At 41.8% G+C, this 17,140-nt stretch overlaps 1 protein-coding gene across 1 annotated transcript in view; it reads right to left on the bottom strand.

Moving 5' to 3' along the window:
- Positions 1 to 17,140, bottom strand: part of PAPPA (pappalysin 1) — a 217,566-nt gene that overhangs the window by 132,935 nt on the left and 67,491 nt on the right. Inside the window, exons 5-6 of the mRNA XM_030535942.1 lie at positions 12,339 to 12,531; positions 4,023 to 4,144 (exon numbers count right to left, since the gene is read on the bottom strand). Of these exons, the coding sequence (XP_030391802.1) occupies positions 4,023 to 4,144; positions 12,339 to 12,531 (315 nt within the window). The remainder of the gene's footprint in view (positions 1 to 4,022; positions 4,145 to 12,338; positions 12,532 to 17,140) is intronic.

Below are 17,140 nucleotides of genomic sequence, written 5' to 3'. Positions count from 1 at the left end.
GAAGCTCAATTTATTTAGCTTAACAAAGAGAAGGTTAAGAGGTCATTTGATCACAGTTTATAAATAGTTACACGGGGAACAAATATTTGATAATGGGCTCTTCAGTCTAGCACAGAGGTAGGCAACCTATGGCACGCGTGCCGAAGGCGGCACACGAGTTGATTTTCAGTGGCACTCACACTGCCTAGGTCCCGGCCACAGGTCCGGGGAGCTCTGCATTTTAATTTAATTTTAAATGAAGCTTCTTAAACATTTAAAATACCTTAATTACTTTACATACAACAATAATTTAGTTATATATTATAGACTTATAGAAAGAGACCTTCTAAAAACATTAACATGTATTACTGGCACGTGAAACCTTAAATTAGAGTGAATAAATGAAGACTCGGCACAGCACTTCTGAAAGGTTGCCAACCTCTGGTCTAGCAGATAAAGGTATAACACGATACAATGGCTTAAAGTTGAAATTAGACAAAATCAAGCTGGAATAAGGTGTATGTTTTTAACAGCAAGAGTAATTCACCAGAATAACCTACCAAGATTCATGGTGGATTCTCCATTACTGAAAATTTAAAAATCAAGTCTGGATGCTTTTATTTTTTTAAAAGATTCTTTTGGGGAAGTTCTAGGGCCTGCGTTATGCTGGATTTTAGACAAGATGATCATGGTGGTCTCTTCTGGCCTTGGAATGTATGAATTTATGATTAATCAGACACTGTGAGTTGAGCTTGGATAAAAGTTTATATTTAATTGTGGAGAGTCTGAAAAGCCCTAGTCCACACACCTTTGGGTTTCTACAGCAAGGTGACTATGGCAAAAGGAAAAAGTATCAAATGCATGGCAGCACTTTTAAACAAATTTGCTTCATGCCCCTTTTATGTTTGTCTACTGCAAATATGCCAGTAAATGAGTTAATTGGCGGGAATGATCATAGCAATGTCAGATCCTACTCAAGCAGTGCAGAACGGACACGAAGAATGCATTTTGGATTTGCAAGCATGAGTGATCACACTAAACCCCAATTCACTCAGCTGCACACATTCTTTTAGGGCAAAGACACATACCATGTGACCTATGTGTCCGATTAAGACAGCTCAAATTCGAATATGGAATGAACTGCTCTTGAGCAATGTATTTGGCCACTGTCAGAGGCAGGCTATTGGACTGTTCAGTGGTCTGATCCACCATGGCTATTCCATGTTCCCAGACTTCCCTTAATCAGTATGACACAGGCAGCCACAACCTACCCTTGACTGACAAAGAGAACTTAAGGTTCACAATTGCATCAGTTGGGTTCCCTATAGCTTTTGATGCAAGTGAGAACTGTGGTTCTCTGGTAAGCTGGAAGAGCACCACAAAGTATTTCCCAGGAATATTGGCTCAAACTTTAAAATGAGCTTGTCTGGACTACGCCTCTTCCACTTTTAGGGCTGCTTTCCACGACATTCAAGTAGGGGAGTGTTTGCACACATGAATCATTGCAGAAAGTGATTTTTACGCTTGCTGACTACTCGAAAAATAGACAATTAACCAAGTCAGCTAATAATCTAACTCAGTTATTTGCAACTAAGACCAAGTGCGCAAACACAAACACACACAGTTACCATATGTCAGTGACTGGGTGGTGATGATAGAAAATTACAGACCAGCAAATGCCACCCATTTAGTATATCTTATATATGGGAGAGGACATGGATGATTAAGAGAGCAGCAGGACTCAGTTTCCAAAACCCCTCGCTAAAGCTATGGCCCAACTGCAATTGAATGAGATAGATAAGGATCTGACTGCACTTTTCACAGCTAAGAATATGCAGGCATACACACTGCGACAAGAGGAAATTAAATGTAAACTCTGTGGCCCGCTAATAATATCTTACAGTTGCCTATTTTTTTCTAGCAATATTGCTTCTGGCTAGGCCTGTGTGATCCAGAAGGAAAAGGTGGTTTCAAATTAGCACTAGTTGGAAAAATTTCGAAAGAACCACATATTCCAATGCATTGTGCGGGTCTGTCAAAATCATTATGCTTTGCAGAATGGGGTTGATTTCACCAGAATTTCATTTTGGAAGAAAACTGGGATGGGGAGTGAGTTTTGACAATGTTGAAACATTTCGATCTTTTGTTTTGAAATGACATTGTTTTAACATTGTTTATTTTTTGTATTATATTTATGGTATATTATAAAAGGAATAGATAACATCAACATGTAAACAAAATGAATTAGAAACAAAATGGGTTGACTGAGACACAAAACTAATTTGGTGGGGAGAAATTTCCTTCGTGGAGAATTTAGAATTTTTCTATTTTCAGTCGGATTCTGAATAAAGCCAGAGTTTGAAATCTCAAGATCCTTTGTGAAATGAGACTTCCATCCTCTATACAGCTCTATTTCAAATGATCCAAAATTCTCTAATCCTGCTTCTGTGCTCCCTCACCCTGAAAGATACAAAGCCCCATTGGCTTCTTCATACCTCCTCTAGATTGTTGTAGTTATAAGTCAACAAGTCAAGGAACAGAAATAATGGCATGGAATTTCTATAACCAATCACAATGCATGTTTTAACTTTTGCGTATCATCCATTCACTGTTTGTGATTAAAACACAGACTTTAAAAATGTGAACAATCTGTCAGATGAACTTCAGTGGGGGATGCATTTGAGAGCACTGAGATCTGCTTGTGGACATTCAATGGACAGAGAAAAAAAAAAGAGGCTAGATATACCAAATAAGTTATTCAATGTGAATTATTCACACAATCTGTTTTCAGACTCTCACGCTCTTTACGGAGACCAAAACCTTTGACAGCTGTCTTGCCCATTTCCGATTCCCTGATTATCTTCATGAGGGGAAACCAGCAATGGGTCACAGCTTCTTATGGAAAACCAGTTCAATTTCTATCAAGCTCAGAAAAACATTTCATACCATGATTGTGTCTCAGTTGCAGTGCTTGTAAAATATCCAGCTTAATATCTGAATCTAAAACTGGAATAATCAGTGCTTGGACAAAAATCTGCTTCACATGGATGAAAAGGGGGAAAGGAACTATATAGCAAGGATTCCTGCTGAAAAAGTTTTTCTTCTAAACTATGGAAAAGATTCTGCAGTCCCCAGAAACCAGTGAAGGATCCTATATTAAGATACACTAGGAAGGTGGATTATAAAAATCTGGGGCCCAATTCTCCATTGTCTTAAATCAGTTCTACACTGGTATAACTCCACTGAAATGGACAGAGCTACCCCATATAAACTGGGTGTAACTGAGCAGGGAAACAACTCTCCCAAGCTTTTTCTCACCTTGTTGAGCTAACACTGCATAACCAGCAGGCAAACATTTAAACTTGTGCTGTGGTGTTGGGGTTTTTTAAAATTTCTTGGCATTAATTGCTATGCAGAACTATTCACAGTAACACCCATAAGTCAACACTTGCCATTTGCGATACATTGAAATTAATCAAGCAGTTCATTAATTAATCAAGGAACTGATTTTGCCTCCCTTATTCCTACTGCCGAGTACCTTGCTCTGCAAGTAGTCCCCACTGCTTTCAATGAGGCTACTCCTGGACTAAGGTACTACCCAATGCGAGTAAAGATGGTAGAATCTGGGCCTCAATAAATAAAATGAAACATTGCATTTTTGTGGGTTAGAGTAAACAGGCCTCTCTGCCGGCACCTCTTTCACTTCACATTACAAATCAGATTAGTCACGGTTTCTTGGCACAGTTCTGCTCTCAGAAATTCATGCTCAGCTCCCACTGACTTAGCTGGGAGCTGTACAGGTATGTCTGAGCACACAGATTTCAGCTAATGAGCTATGCCATGGCAGAAGCTGGTCCTGTGTGCTTCTCTGCCCTTTATTTTCATTCATGCCACATGAAAAGATAACCAGTGTTAACCTCATCTCTTCCTCATTTTGCCCCTTTCTACTTCTCTGTTGCTCTCCTTCTTTCCCAACTCTAGTGTTTCCCTCCATCCCCTACCTTTTCCCTTCTGTGGCAGAGCCATCCCTCCCTCCGACTTACCTTCTGCTTCCCGTGGACTCCAGTGTCCAGATGGATCACATGGCATTGGTGAAGAGGCAGCAAAGGCATATTGTACCAGGACTCTTCCTTCTGTACACAGATCGCATGCTGATCCCACTTCTCTAGGAAGCCAGGAAAACAGGAGAACACATCAACTTAGTAACAGCTGAATGAGCTGCTTCTCCTACAATACTAAAAGCCACAAGACTTAGAATTCAATTTCACTTAACCCCCTTTTCTTAGGGCATTGGCAAACAGCACTTTGCAGCATGACCTTCTGTAGGGTTCAGCTAATAGCCTGTGAAGACTGCATCTGTGTTTTTAAAATGAATACAGAATATGAAATGACAGCAACTTGTAAAACCATGCTGGGTTATTTATTTTTTCTTCGCTACAACTGGATCAAACTCCGATGAAAGAAAACCCTGTCTAGTTGCTAAAGCAGAGAAATAGGCAGCAGGAGAGTTCCGTTCCATTCCTGGCTCTGTCATGGACTTCATGCATGACATTAGGTAAGGCACTTCTGCTGCTGCAATTTCCCCATCTGTAAAATAACAGCTACCTGAATAAGGTTCTGTGAGCAAAGCTGATAGAGTATGGAAAAAAATCAAACAACAAACCAACCTCACTGATTCACAAATATTTTTACTAAAAAGCGCACAGGGCCAGAACCTCAATGGGTGTAAATTGGCATACCTCCATTGACTTCAATAAAGCGATACTGATTCGCACCAGCTGAAGATCTGGCCTGCCCGGCAGTTTGCAATGCCTCTGGCCCTTATTCATTTGGAAGTATTTTTGAAAAGTGTTTGCAGATCATGAAGGGATCACAAATTTTGGCACAAATAGATTATCCATTCAAAGATGTGGCATAGAAAGATTAGGTTTATAGAGTTTCTGGATGATACCAAGCTCAGAGGGACTGCGAGGTCGGAGGGTAGGATTAAAATTCAAAATGATCTGGACAACCCGGACAAATAGTTGAATCCAAACAGGATGAAATTCAATAAGGAAAAATCCAAAGTACCCCAGTTAGGAAGGAACTATACACCGTAAATATACAAAATGGGAAATGTCTGCCTAAGAAGGAGTACTGTGGAAAGGGATCTGGGGGTTATAGTGTATCACAAGTTAAATGTAAGTAAATAGTGTAACACTATTGCAAAAAAAGCAAACTTCATTCTGGGATGTATTAGCAGGAGTGTTGACAGCAAGACACAAGAAGTACCGGTAATTCTTCTGGTCTACTCCACTCTGATAAGGCCTCAGCTGCAGTAGTGTGTCCAGTTCTGGGTGCCACATTCAGGAAAGATGTGGACAAACTGGAGAAAGTCCAAATGAGAGGAACAAAAATGATTAGAGGTCTAGAACAGTGTTTCTCAACCTTTTTTGATACCAGGGACCAGCTTGCTGCCTTCCTAATCTGTGTCAGGGAGATCTCAGGGACCGGTGCTGTTCCATGGACTGGTTGTTGAGAAACACTGGTCTAGAAAACATGACTATGAGGGAAGATTGCAAAAAAAATGGATTTGTTTAGTCTTGAAAAGAGGAGAGTGAGGGGAGACATGATTACAGTTCTCAAGTATATACAAGGTTGTTACAAGGAGGAAGGTGAACAATTGTCATTAATCTCTGAGGATGGGACAAGAAGCAATAGGCTTAAATTGCAGCAAGGGAGGCTTAAGGTGGACATCAGGAAAAACTTTCAGACAGGGTAGTTAAGCACTGGAACAAATTGCCTAGGGAGGTGGTGAAATCTCTGTCACTGGAGGTTTTTAAGAACAGGTTAGGCAAACACCTGTCAGGAACCATCTAGTTATTACATAGTCCTGCATTGAGTGCAGGGTACTGGACTCGATGATCTTCTGAGGTCCTACACTTCTATTATTCTATGATGTGTTACCTGCTTTCATCATTTGTGGGTCTTCCATTCAAAAAAAGTTGACCACCCATTCAAGGAGCAGAAGAATATCATGTGACTTTAAGGCCTGGTCTACACTGGTGGTGGGGAAGTTGATCTAAGATATGCAATTTCAGCTACGAGAATAGCATAGCTGAAGCCGACGTATCTTAGATCGAATGAAAATTACTTACTTCACAGCCTCGCGGCGCTGGATTCATGGCCGTGGCTCCCCCGTCGACTTTGCTTCTGCCTCTCACACTGCTGGAGTTCAGCAGTCGACGGGAGAGTGATCGGGGATCAATTTATCGCATCTACACTACATGCGATAAATTGATCCCCGATAGATAGATCGCTACCCGCCATTCCGGCAGGTAGTGTAGACATACCCTTATAGTGACCAACTGCACAACACACCAGTTTAACTCCACTAAAGTATTTCACAGGACGTGTTAACTATTGAGTTAGTCATGGTTTGAGTAAATAATAGGGCTCAACTAATCAACATTTGTAAAATGCTTTAAGATCCTAGGATGAAAGATACTAAGTAAGTGAAACGCAGAATTATCATCATGCATTTGTTTTAGACCCTAATAGTAATTTGTTTATTAGCCCCTAATAGCTAATAGTTCTCAGTGTCTCTACAAAGAAACTCCTGCACTAACACTTGCTCCTGGAGGAACACAGGGCATGGAAATCTAAGTTTCCACATTTAGGTCGGCTTTTTACTCAAATGAGCAGCTATAGTTTCATCATAGGCTGCCATGGTGGAAAAAGCAATAGGCTTACAGACAAACATTTCCCTTTCTCAGCAATGACTTAGAGGTAACAGAAATCACGAGAAGCATCATGTTGGAAAGGCTGCAAGCAGATGTTCTCATCTTACTTTTCCAAATTGGGAGCAAAACTCAGCCCCGGCATAACGCCACTGGTTACAAAGGAGTGTTACACTAAGGATGACTCTGGGTTAAAGCTTTCGGTTTGCCTAATCATGCACATTTGGGCACACAAATCCTGTACGCAGACATGGGCATCAGAACTGATTAAGGGTTTGCTATTACAGGTTTGTGAATCTCCGACCCACATTCTCTGCTACCCTGCAAATGGGGACAAAGTGGATTTAAAATGTTACTAATTCAGAATGGCAGTAAGTTATACATGCAATAATTTATACTGAATTTATACAGGTAGACTGGGTGTACATGAGAACAGGGTAATGGAAAATCTAGCCCTCCTTGTTTTTGGAGAAACCAAGTATTGGGCACATTTCAGTGTATGAAGTTTATGGCATAGAGGTGATGTGCTCCCATAATTATACATTTCAGTGCAATGGATTCAGTAGCCTATACTGAGGCCTGGTCTACACTAGGGGGCAGGATCGATGTAAGATACACAACTTCAACTATGGGAATAGCGTAGCTGAAGTCGAAGTCTCTTATTTCAACTTACCTCCCGTCCTTATGGCGCAGGATCGACGGCCGCAGCTCCCCCTATCGACTCCGCTACTGCCGCTCGCCCTGTGTGGAGTTTCGGAGTCGACAGGAGCGCGTTCGGGGATCGATATATCGCGTCTAGATGAGACGCGATATATCGATCCCCAATAAACCAATTGCTACCAGCCGATCCGGCGGGTAGTGTAGACATACCCTGAGACAACCTTATAGCAGCCTATTTAAGATGAATTTGCAACCAAACAGTGAACAGTGGAGAAATGCCATTCTCTCCGGCCATGGCTGGCTCCATCCAGATTAAAGTTTTTGAAGACAAAAACACCTATATATCTAACTTGGAGTTCAGAATCTCTTGCATGTCCTTGGAGACACTGAAACTTTCAAGGGTGATTAAAGCAAACAAACAAACAAACAAAAAAGGCCCCAGTTATCTAGATCTAGAAATCGTGCTGCATGAAATACGGTATTGCAAAGAATGAGATATCATCAGCTCCATGGAAATTAATGCAGTTGCCTTGATGAAGAGTTGGAAGATCAGATGAACTCAGTGTGCTCTTGCCTAAGCAGGCAACACGACACAGCCCCATAACAATAACTGTTTATGTTCAAACTGTGCATATCAAGCAGTAGCCCCATGAATGGACGCTTGATAACAACAAGATTAAAATAGGTCTGAGACAGTCAGGAAATGAACAGCGTTTCTCTCTCCCCCTTTGTTTCCTCTTTTTTTATTTTTATTATTAGTATTATTTTAAACACATATGTTTGACATCAGACTATGGTAACACTTTTATTCCATGAGACAAGCCTTCTCTGCAGAATACATGGATCACAGGTACTCTAGATCAGAGCTGTGTGAATAACCCATTTTTCAGTTTGGGTTGTTACAAAATCAATTTTTTTCCCCCATTTTTTTGGTGAAACAAAAAAAAATGTTTCAGGATAACTGAAATGTTTAGTTTGACCTAAAACTTCTTTTTTAAAAAAATGGAAGTAAAATTCAAAATTAAAAGTAATTTCAAATAAAAAAACCCCAAAATGTTTCCTTTTGAAAATATCAAAACTACGGATTTAGATTTTTTTTTTGGAGTTTTTTTCCCCTTTATTTTCTGGATAAAAAAATGGGCAAATTCTACACAATTCACAGCATGTTTTGGTTGACCTGAATGTTTCATCCTCAAAATTTCACATAGCTCTATTCTAGACCCATGTGACTGGGAGGCACTATTACCCACAGATTTGAGTGTTAAAAGACTTAGGGGCTCAATAACCTACTAGAATTTAGGGATAGGCATACAAATTTCACCCTAGTATGGCATACTAGCCACACACTACATAAAATACCTACCTATGGAGTTATTTGATTGACTGAGTGTACCAATAGCATAGGTATCTCGTATAACTATGTTTGCTGAGGCGCACTGGCCATTTGTTATGAATAAATAACCCTTTCCTCTCCACACATATTACAGAAAGATAAGAACACAGTGTTACCAATTCAAGCTTTCTAAAAATCACAGATCAAGGCTCCCAAAATAATTAGATTAATCCATTTCTGGTTCTTTTTATTTTCCTTCTGTTTTTGAGCCATTAGGGATCACATTTTCAAGCTTTTTTCTGCAACCATGAGGAACAGAAACATACCTTTTTTAAAATGAAAGTTATGATTCTCATGTAATCACCTGACTCCAGAAGCTGGGCCTTTAAGAAAAACAATGACTATTGCAAGACTTGTGACAAAAATCACAAGAGATGGCAATATGAATTTACACTAAAATTTATCCTAAAAGACACCTTGGTGTCATGCTTTGTGTCTCATAACGCTTATGAGACCTAGTGGCCTCCAGTACAGCAGCATAACATGCCCTCTGTTCTTTGATAATATATGGCTAGGTTTTATGGGCCTGATTCTTATTTAGCCTGAGGCCACCTCATACTGCTCTGACAATGTACGAGGGACTTGAGATGAGCATAAATTATATTTACGCTCACTTGAAGTCCCCTTTATGCTGCCAGAGCAATGTAAAAGGGACCTCAGTGGGCCCAAGGTGCATAGCAGTGAAGAATCAGTCTCCTGAAATTTACATGAGAAATCCCATTGAAGTGAATGTTCTACTCATTTCAGCAAAGGAAGCACGATTTGGCCCATGATTTATGCTGTGAGAAGAAAGCCCTTCATGACAGTCCTTTCCCACACAGATAAGACTATGACCAGCCTCACCTCCTAGTTCTCTTTCATTATGCCTCAGAACCTGCAAATGCTCACATGAGCTCATCTTTGGTACTTAAAATTAAGCATATTTGTAAGCAGGCATAGGATTGGGCCCTCTGATGGCACAACTGTGTTGGGTTTACTCAACATATAAGAAGTAGTATTTACATTTAAGAAAAACAAAAAGATTGTAGCGAAATCTATTTTTTAAAAGGGTCACAGAAACACTTCTCTTTATATTAGGATGGGAAACTTTTAAAAGATGAAAAATTGGACCTAAGCTACTTGACAATGTCTCTTTAACTATCTATAGTAATATCGATCACATAAATGTCAAGCCCCAAAGGATATGTTTCTAAGAAATCAGTATTTATTTAATATATGATAACTTTGTTATGACTTTCCAGATTAACAGGCTATCCATTGTGTATTATTTAAGCACCGACTAGCTATGAGTTATTAAAAACAGACTGATGAAGTTTAAGAAATACGTAACAGAGACATATTTTGTTACATAACGATTAATGCTGTATCAATATGTTTTTAACAGTCAGATGGTATTTATTTAATATACAATAACTTCCTTATGAAATCTAAATTAAATGCATATTGGGGAAGCTTAATTTACCTTTTTCATGATGAATCTAGACTAAAACTGCCTGAGAATTTTCAATGATTCATATAAGATCCTATACATTTTCAGAAGTACACAGTCAAAGCAGTTTGTCTTGCTGCAAAACTACAATTAAAGTAATGGAGAGTTTACAAAACTACAAGCAAAATAAGTGTGATCTAAAACCCTCTGGATCAGATATTGATCTGATCTGTTATGACATTTTCTGCATTACCATGCAGAAAGCGTGAAATTCACTCTTTTTGCACAGAGGGTCAGAACCATCCCTGTACACCACTTAGAGCCACAAAATAGAGTGTAAGTGAGTCTTAAATGGTGCACAGTTCTTGTACTGATGCTACACAGGGGGGAATTACATCCAGTGAATGCCCCATATTTCAAGGTGCTCTCCTTTAAATAAATATGGGTGTTGAGATAGATATTCATGTACTGATATGCTTGTATCTGGAATGCTGCACATTCAGTCTTATACACTGCAGATTACATTGGTTCCAATGGGAGCTCGATAAAGTTTTCTTTTTTATTAAAAAAAACATGGAAATTCAATGCAAACAAAGTATGTTATTACAAAAGAATGGCCACATTGGATCAGACCAATGGCCATCTAGCCTAGTATCCTGTCTCTGCCAGATGCTTCAGAGGGAATGAACAGACCAGGTGATCCGTCTCCTGCTGTCCAGTCCCAGCATTTGGCATTGTATTATTTTGGCATGGTTATGGTAATGCTAAGACTGAGTCTGTAAACGTGGGAGGAAGTTCAGTCAGGCTTCCCATAGCTACCACCACTCAGCCAATTTGCATATAAATATATGTTAATGGCATACACCTTGAGGCTATGTCTACACTACACACCACTTCCGTCAGTGGGTATTTGTAGCTACCCACCACAGTGAAAAGCAAGCTGCGTCCACACTGCAGCCTGTAGCTACATGGGTCAGTGAAAGGCTCTGGCAGGAGGGAGGCAGCAGGGAAAGGCTCATCCTTTCCCCACTGCTTCCCTCCTGCCAGAGCCTTTCCTACTGCTGGAGTCTTTCCCTGTGGAGAAGAAGGGCTCCAGCAACGAGGAGCTGATAGAACCTTCCCCCACTACTGTAGCGGGAAGGTGCTGGCAATGGGGAGCTGCTGAAGCTTTTCCTTGTTTCTGGAGTCTTTACCTGTGGTGGGGAAAGGATGCTCCATGACCAAAAACAGAAGTGTAGACATGAAAGATGGTTTGGGCAAGTAGAGAGCTGTGGAGGGCTGAGTTACGCTTGCTGTAACTATGAACTGCCTGACTGTTAATGTGTTGAAATGATCATCCACAACATTGCATCAGTCTTGGTTCTGTACTGATGACATGCAGCTAGCTGCATATGCACACGCCCTCTTTTATACACGTTCTACTTGATATATGGCAAAATGCAAACTCCAGGCTTATAGGGGCAAATCGTGCATGCCACTTACAAGCCCAAGCAACTGGTCTGTGCACTGTCTAATTGTTCTGTGGGGTAGGGAAAAGAATCCACCCTCCTGGTGGTAGTGTGGCTGCTGAGATGTTCTGCAAAGGAGCCCTACTGGTCATTTCGGAATGTTGCAGAGCAGAGAGGAGCAAAGATCTTCCTGCTCTGTGCTCCATTTCCACCTGCTCTGCTACTGTGCACAGCAGAGGGAGTGTGCTCTCCCAAACACCGCTGCCCTCTTGCATAGTGGATCTGAGCTCTGAAGCAAGGAAGCACAGGCAGGATTTGCCTTGTTTTGCTCGTGGGAGTAGGAAGGGCTTGCCCTCCGAGGTGAAGATAATAGGGCTGTTTGTGAGTATCTATTTGTGAATGAGCAACAATAACAGAAATCACAAACCTAGAATCGCTGCTTGAGATAAAATGTGGAGGAGATTTGCTTTTTAAATGCCCAATCAAAGGACCTAGAGAGAATGCTCCAGACCAATAAAGGAACAAAGGGACTGATAGAGATGGTGAAAATAGATCAATAAGCTATTGATTCTAGCTCTAATTCAGGAAAGCATCTCTATTCAGGACAGCACTTAACTGCTTTCCTGAACTAGGGCGTCTGGTTACTTCCATGCTCCCTTCCCCTGACTCTTTCAGGTTAAGTGCTGCAGCACATCAAAGCTCGTGATCACCTTTCAAATAAATGACCGTCAACTGGAGGAAACCACTCCAGAGTGATGGAGTTTGAAGTTCGGTCCACGATCTGCGGGGCAATAGCAATTGGAGCGGGCTTCTTGACAGGTTGCCAGCTCTGGTACACCAGATCCAAGTAGCAGTGCATTCTTGCCATCTGATTGGGCGTGAAGGAATTGGTGCAGTCGTCGTCTGAAAACCAACAAAGCGAGAGATAAGGAGGGAGAGGAGAGAATTATGATGTGGTGAACATGAGTTCTCAAGCTCCGTGCAGATGTCGGGATGGGCTCTCCCTGCTCTCCGGAGTTAATGGTCTGTGAACAAATTAGTGCAGTCATCACTTCTGGAGACAGGTGAAAAGAAACAGAAGTAAAAAAAAACCCAACAAGAGCCCTCCTCTCTTGCTATGGCCTGGGGCACACAGGGAGATCCTGAAGGTCACCCTAAGGGGGGCAGTGATGCATAGAGGTATGAACGGAGCCAGAAAGCCTGAGTGCAGCACCTTCTGGTCAGACCTGGGTCTACACCTGAATCTCTGAAAGCAGAAAAAAATTTTGTCTTTAAGGAAATGTGAGCAGGGAATGGAACGAAAGCACAATTTAGTGCACGACTCTCTCCCATGCCTTCCTTATCCCGCCTCCGTTTCTTCTTTAGCTCCCTTTCTGATTGGACTGGCTCTCCACACATCCTCCTCCATGTCCTCCCTTTTCCACCATGGCTGGCTCTGTACTAAGCCTCACGGAAGGTAATGCCCCATAAGGTCTAGGGTGGTAACAAGGGAGTATGGCATGGAGCTACCTGCCTCTGTGGAAATACAGAACCACTTGCATCAAAAGATGGAGGTTCTTTCTCACCCTCTATCCCCTGTGAAAGTGAGGGAGTGGGTGTCAAGCTGCTTCTTGGCCTCTCCAAAGATAACTGGAATAGGTGAACCTCTCTCCAAAGGTAGAAAATGTAGGATCAGCCACTTGTTACCCCTCAGAGACCCAGAAGACAGTAGGTGACGCACAAGAGACCGCCACTACTCACAAGCCAGTTGGCAATAGTAAATAGTGGGGTCCTGAGTCTGCAGTAGTGATGGGTTGGGGCTGGGTAGGGGAAAGTTTGAGGTGAGCAGATGGTTATGAGCATGTAAATGAATTTTCCAGGAACCTAGCACAGTTTAAAACCAGGCTCAGTTTTGTCATGTGACCATTTATGAAATCTTTTGATGTCTTCAGATCAAGACTGGATGCCTTTCTGGAAGATAGGCATTAGTCAGACACAAGTTACTGGGATCACGACAGGGGTAAGCAGGGAAATGTAATGCCTTGTTATATACAGGAGTTCAGACTAGATGATCTAATGGTCCTTTTTGACCTTAAACTCTGTAAATCTATGAAGGATGCTCTTGTGGGTTCCACACTGAGCTGGCACTCAGGAAATCTGTATTCAAAAGAACTAGCCAAATTTTTTTTACCAATTTTTTTTCCTCCATCAGTAAATATCAGCATTTTTTCACAGGAAAAGATCAAATCACATAATTTTTAAAAAAATCCAATCAAGGGAATACAAACAAAAAATTCTGCTGAGTTTTGAAATGTCTATTTAAAATCAAATTTCATTTCAAAATGTCGATTCAGAATGAAACATTTCGTTTCAGCACGTTAATAATGTCAAAATTTGCCATTTTGATCCTTGATTTGAAACTTTTCAAAACGTTTCATCTCATGAGAATTTTTTGACATTTCAACTTACTATTCAGAATCAGAATGGAAAGTCATCTTGAAATGCTGACATTTCTGATGACAGGAACATTCCATTTTTTTTTACAGCCTGGCTCTGTCACAGGTTTCCAGGGTGACCCTGGGCAAATCACTTCATCTGCTTTTCCCCATGCATAAATGGAGATAATTATCTGCCTAGCTATTGTCGGCACTTACATGGCCCCTGTTACAATAGTATCTGAGTTCCCCCCCGAATTTTAGTGTATTCCTCTTCATAACACTGCTAAGAGATAGGGATTTATATCTACCCATTTTACAGATACACAGAGAGACTAAATGAAATGCCCAAGGTCCCAGAGGAAGTCTCTGGTAGAGCAGGGAATTGAAGATCTTACAGCTCCCAGACTAGTACCTTAATCTGTATCCTTGCCATCTCTGTTTAGATTGAAAGCTCTTGGGAACAAGGACTGTGTCTTACTATTAGGGTGACCAGATGTCTCGATTTTATAGGGACAGTCCTGATTTTTGGGTCTTTTTCTTATATAAGCTACTATTACCCTCACCCTCATCCTGATTTTTCACACTTGCTGTCTGGTCACCTTACTTACTATAGTCTAGGTGTATAGACTGTACATAGCGTAACAAGGCTTCACTCTCATACGGTGCCTTCAGGCATGACTGTAATACAAATAACAATAATGATTTTACACAGCTCTTGTGCATTTGGTTTTGTGTGGGTGATGGGTTACTGAGGCCAGTTTGGTTGCTTGCTTGGTTATTTGAATAGGTTTGATATTTTGGGGATTAGTTATATTTATTTGTAGGTGCCAAGATGCCTTCAGATCTAAGCATCGTGGAGCACAAGAGGAATGAGAGAACATGAAAATGTTCTAAAGTAAAGGTGAACTCGCTGGCTTAGTGGGGACCTTCCCGCCTCATTGTCCAGCAACGGCACAAGGAGGGTGCTTTGGTTGGAACCAAGGCTTCGAATTCCAGCCCCAAGCCGTTCCAGGAGATGCATTGCAGGAATTAATGCAGCTAGGATGGTCTCCAATGCATCTCCTTTGCTAATTCCCCAGGGTAACTAACTCCCCCTCATCAAAGAAACAAACAAACTGAGCAGGTGCAGTTGGTTTGTAAATATCTATCAAATCCCAGTTGCCAGCTCAACGCTGCTGTGTGCATGCAAGGAGCTGCTTTAATCCTTGGATTTCCTCAATAATTATTGACAGCCCGTCCCTGAACATCCTGTAAGAGCCATAAATATTCCTCAGGGAAGCCCCAAAGTGCACAAAAGGCTTTGAATAGCCACCATAAAGGAACAATAAAATATAGCTAGGACTCAACCCTAGAAACAATGGCAGAGGAGGAAGATGACATGCAGTCTATGCTGCAGCTCAAATGTCTCTCTAAATGCCAGCCTAGGCTGCTCTTCTGGGGGAGGGGAGAGAGAGAATCATTAGCGTTCAGGAAAGGCTCACAAATCCACAGATGATATAACGACCAGAGAAATGAAACAGGCTTCGTTAGGACTTCTGCTCTCATTGAAGTCAGAGGCAGAATTCCTACTGACTTCAACAGGCGTGGCCCTAAGGAAGCAATGTTTTGTTTACTTGGAGACAACATGACTCTGTTTGACAGGCAAGACAATTCAAATCACGCCCCCGTCTAGATCCCCTGAATTCTAGAGAGATAGGAGATTGCCTGTATGGGTACATCCTATAGAGACAAAGTAAGAAACAGATAAGATAGACAGACCAACACAGATATGAGAAAGAGAGAAAGTCAGTCATTCAGAGCTGTATGACCTCAGCTAGAGGCTTCAAAGGTATTTCCACAGTGATGTGATATCCTGATATGACTTTTATTCCACTGGGAACAACAGAAAAGCAAACAGATTCATGCATGAGCTCTAGAGATGCCTATCGTGTTGCTTCACTTAATTTTACAAGAATAAATAGTTGCTTTTGCTCACAACACCAGAACCTCTTTAGTTCTCACTAGCAGATAGGCATCTCGGTTTCCTGCCTGGCTGTGTCAAATCTGTGGAGAGAGCTGGCGAGGCAGACTCCTTTCAGATAGAAGAGCTCTCTGCATGTTGAAACACTCTGGCCCCACCTCAAATCTTCCACCCTTGTCCATACATACAAACACATTGATGGGAGGAGTGTAACAGGTGGCATCTACATGTAGGTGTGAGATTATCATAGGAATTTAGTGGGCAGGAATAGTTTCCCGTTGTAATCTGCATATCTGCATAATGACAATGTTAGTATACAGGTCAAATCATGAGAAGTGCACAGCATATACTAAAAAGCTAGGTCACTGTGTGTATACTTGTCCTTGAAACCAGGAGTGGGAAAATAAGAGAAGCAGCAGCACCCATTAGATCCGGTAGCATCCAGGGTATATCTACAGCTGTGTTATAAATCAACTCAGCCTCTGCCCCTGGATAATATTAATCACTTGCTTCTCTACAAATATATTAGGACTCGTATGGCACTTTGCATGGACAATCTGTGTTTCTGCCTTCTCTGTAAAGGCACCTTAAAGTGGCTGTATATGTAATAGTTAAGGATAAGATTTTGTCTCAGTTATTTTTAGTAAAAGTCATGGACAGGTCGTGGGCAATATCCAAAAATTCACAGAAGTCGGTGACCTGTCTCTGATTTAATAACTATGAGTCACAGAAGCCTGTGACCTGTCCCTGACTTAATAACTATGAGAAAATGGGGAGTGAAGAGGGTCCAGCACACACTGATGCTGGGGCTCCAGGGTTCCCCCACCCATGATGGCTGAGAGTGCGGAGTCCCCTCTGCCACCGGCAGCAGCTTGGAGCTGTGGGGTCTGTCCATGGCAGCTGGGAGCTACGGGGACCACCCCACTGCCTGTGAGACTAGGAGCTGCAGAGTCCCCCTCGCCGCCTATGCAGCTGCAGCTTGGGGCTGTGGGGTTCCCCTGCCAGCTGTCACTTGGGGCTGCAGAAGTGCCTGCCACCCATGGTGGTGGCTCAGGGTTGTGGGGTCCCCCTGCTCCTACAGCATCTGGGAGTTGTAGGGGGGACCTGCCTGCTGACAGCTCCAGTTCCGCTGCCC

Source organism: Gopherus evgoodei, chromosome 16, assembly GCF_007399415.2.
Source record: "Gopherus evgoodei ecotype Sinaloan lineage chromosome 16, rGopEvg1_v1.p, whole genome shotgun sequence".
Classification (NCBI taxonomy): Eukaryota; Metazoa; Chordata; order Testudines; family Testudinidae; genus Gopherus; species Gopherus evgoodei.
This window is presented reverse-complemented; position numbering and strand designations above follow the sequence as displayed.